Genomic DNA, 3274 nt, shown 5'->3' on the forward strand with positions numbered 1-3274 from the left:
AGGATGGGGGGCTGTGCTTGGAGCTGCTGCGCCCTGCAGAGGCGCCCGCGGTTTCTGCTCCCGGCACACCCTCCCTGAGCACTCTCCCCTCCCAGGTCTGTCCATGCGGCTGCTGGAATCGAAAAAAGGCCTGTCCTTGTTTGCGTTTGAGCACAGTGAGGAGTACCAGCAGGCGCAGCACAAGTTCCTGTTGGCGGTGGAGTCCATGGAGCCCAACAACATCGTGGTGCGTGGTCCTCGCAGCTCGACGGGAGCAGGGCCGTGTAGCCACCGCTGCACTGGGCCGTGTCCTTCCCTGGTGACTGGGGGAGGTGTGCGGCCTCCTGCCCTTCCCAACAGGAAGGGCGCCTGTCTCTGCAGAGCCGTCAGGCCCCGTGACCAGAGGCTCTAGGCAAAGTGAAATCTGTCCACTCTCCAAGGAGAGCCTGGAGCGCTGCTGTCACTGCCCATTCTTCGAGACCGTTGCCGTGTGACGCAGGCCTGGGACTTTGGGGCCTCTTGCTGCTGCCATTGCCTCCTGCTGGCTCAGCACAGGGGAGCAGCTCAGATTCCCTGCCTCTGGACCGCCTGTCCACCTGTCAGTGACAGCGTCCTCTCCTCACAAACCCTCAGGCTTGGTGCCCCCGGGTCCCGAGATCCTAACCAACCCTGTCCTCAGAACCAGAAGGAGGTCGTCCTCCACGCTCTCTGGACACCCTCATCCCTGTCCATGCTGCCTCAGGACTGTGGTTGGGGGCAATGTGCTTTTGAGAGCTCACCGTCTTCCCTGTGGGAAAAGCAGGCTGCTGGCTTCCACACCTCATTTTTGGGGCTTAGTGGGGAGTTAGATAGCCCCTGGCCTGGGCGTGTCAGGTTCTGAGTTCTGCTTTAAGTCAGATGCTTGGTTCAGCTTAGCAATAATAACTAGCATATTGTGAGTTGGGAGGATGTTGTGACTGTCACCCCTGGAATTTATTCCCCCCCCCCCCTTTTTTTTTTTTGAGTCAGAATCTCATATTCTCACCTAAGCTGGAGTGCATTGGCTCAGTCACAGCCTGGGTTTAAGCAATTCTCCTGCCTCAGCCTCCCGAGTAACTGGGATTACAGGCATGCGCCACCACACCCAACTAATTTTTGTATTTTTAGTAGAGACCAGGTTTTGCCATGTTGGCCAGGCTGGTCTTGAACTCCTGACCTCAAGTGAACCTCCTGCCTCAGCCTCCAAAAGTGCTGGGATTATAGGCGAGAGCCACCGTGCCTGGCAGGTTGATCTTAAACTCCTGACCTCAAGTGATCCTCCTGCCTCAGCCTCCCATCTGGCCTCCCCTGGTTTTAAATGCCTGAAAGGCATGCCTGGGAGCTGGTGCCCTGCTGGGTGTCTGTCCGCAAGAGGGCTGCGTGTGGCTTTCCTCCAGGCCTGTCCTCCCTTCTGGTAGGTTCTGCTCCAGACGAGCCCCTATCACGTGGACTCGCTCCTGCAGCTCAGCGATGCCTGCCGCTTTCAAGAGGATCAGGAGATGGCTCGAGACCTCGTAGGTAAGACGGAGTCCCCCACCCTATTCCCATCAGCTGTGGGAGCACCTCAAGCCATCAAGACAGATGCGGTGGTTTGAGATGTCAGAGGATGCAGGAGGTTTGCCAGGATGTCCGTGACAGCTTTATTGAGACACTGCCCACAGAGCACAAAAGGCACCCATTGATAGTTACAGTGTGCTGGTATTTAGTAGATGCCAGAGTCGTCCAGCCACGCCATGATCAATTTCAGATCATTTTCATTACCCACAGAAGAAGCCCCTCAGCCCCTTGTGCTGCTGTTCTCCTTCTGCCCTGTGGATTTGCCTGTTCTGCACGTATCCCGTAAACAGAATCTTATACTATGTGGTCTTTTGTCTCTGGCTTTTATTTACCATAATGTTTCCAAGGTTCATCCTCACTGTAACATGGATCAGAACCTCATTCGTCTTTATGGCTGAATAATAATCCACTGTGTGGTTAGACCACGTTTTGTGTATCCGTCATTAGTTGATTGCTGTCTGGGCTCTTTCCGCTTTTTGACTATTGTAAATAATAGTGCTGATGTGAGCTTGCACGTGCTGGTCTTATGTGGACGCGTTTGTGCTGGACACGTGGATGCCTGGTTCCGCCAGCACGTGACACGTTTGTGCTACACGCGTGGACAACTGTTTCCACCAGGACCTGACACGTTTGTGCTGCACATGTGAACACCTGGTTCCGCCAGGATGTGACACATTTGTGTTGCATGCGTGGACACCTGGTTCCGCCAGGGCGTGGCAGCAGTTGTGCCTCGTGGTGTTTAAGGTGTTTCCGTCTCAAGCTCACAAGTTCTGTGGTTGAAATAAACTCAGAGTGGCATCTGGGATGCCCAGGGTCATGTCTGCCCTCTAAGTGTCCGGGATTCTAGTTTCGTGATCTTCTTTCCAGACCTCTCCTCGTTGTGCATCATCAGAGCAGGGGCCGTGGTTGCTGTGCGTGGCCGTAACACCCTCCCTTGGTGTTTCTGTGCCCACAGAGAGAGCGCTGTACAGTATGGAGTGTGCGTTCCACCCCTTGTTCAGCCTCACCAGCGGGGCTTGCCGGCTGGATTACCGCAGACCCGAGAACAGGTGAGTGCAACTGGCCTGAGGGACTCGCAGCTGTCCCCTCTCTTCTCCTGCGAACGAGCTCAGGGGCAGTGCTGAAGGCATTGCGTGACTGTCCACCAGGTTGGACCAGAGCCCACAGACCCAGAATGACCCGCCTTCCTCTCTCTGGGCTCAAGGATAGAGGGACTGGATTGGCTCAGCCCAGGTTTGTCTTTGTCTGTGGACATGCCCGATGCTGCTCTGGAGGTCGGAGTGGGAGGTCTGGTGAGTCCAGGAGTTCAAGTCTAACCTGGGCACCATAATGAGACTTCCATCTCTTAAAAAACAAATAAACAAAAAGAAAAATAAATTTGTATGTGTTAGAAGTAAGCCTGGCTGGGCACAGTGATTCATGCCTATAATCCCAGCACTTTGGGAGGCCAAGATGAGAGGGTTGCCTGAAAACCAGTCTGAGCACCGTGGCAAGATGCAGCCTCTACTGAACATTTTAAAACTACCTCGGCCTGGTGACACATGCCTGTGGTCCCAGCCGTTCAAGAGGCTGAGGCGACAGTATCGCTCAAGCAAGCCCAGGAGGTCAAGGCCACAGTGAGCTGAGGTCGCGCCACTGTACTCCAGCCTGGGCACCGGAGTGAGACCTCGTCTTATTTATTTATTTTTTTTGTATTTTTTTTTTTTTTTTTTTTTTTTTT

At 54.2% G+C, this 3274-nt stretch overlaps 1 protein-coding gene across 4 annotated transcripts in view; it reads left to right on the forward strand.

The window, feature by feature from the left end:
* TCF25 (transcription factor 25) overlaps positions 1-3274 on the forward strand; it is a 43043-nt gene that overhangs the window by 24210 nt on the left and 15559 nt on the right. For all 4 annotated transcript variants that reach the window (XM_032284780.1, XM_032284776.1, XM_032284778.1 and 1 more), the window contains exons 7-9: positions 96-226; positions 1416-1515; positions 2510-2603. In XM_032284780.1, the coding sequence (XP_032140671.1) occupies positions 96-226; positions 1416-1515; positions 2510-2603 (325 nt within the window). The remainder of the gene's footprint in view (positions 1-95; positions 227-1415; positions 1516-2509; positions 2604-3274) is intronic.

This window comes from Sapajus apella, unplaced genomic scaffold, assembly GCF_009761245.1.
Source record: "Sapajus apella isolate SASKATOON/1434 unplaced genomic scaffold, GSC_monkey_1.0 scaffold15, whole genome shotgun sequence".
Lineage (NCBI taxonomy): Eukaryota > Metazoa > Chordata > Mammalia > Primates > Cebidae > Sapajus > Sapajus apella.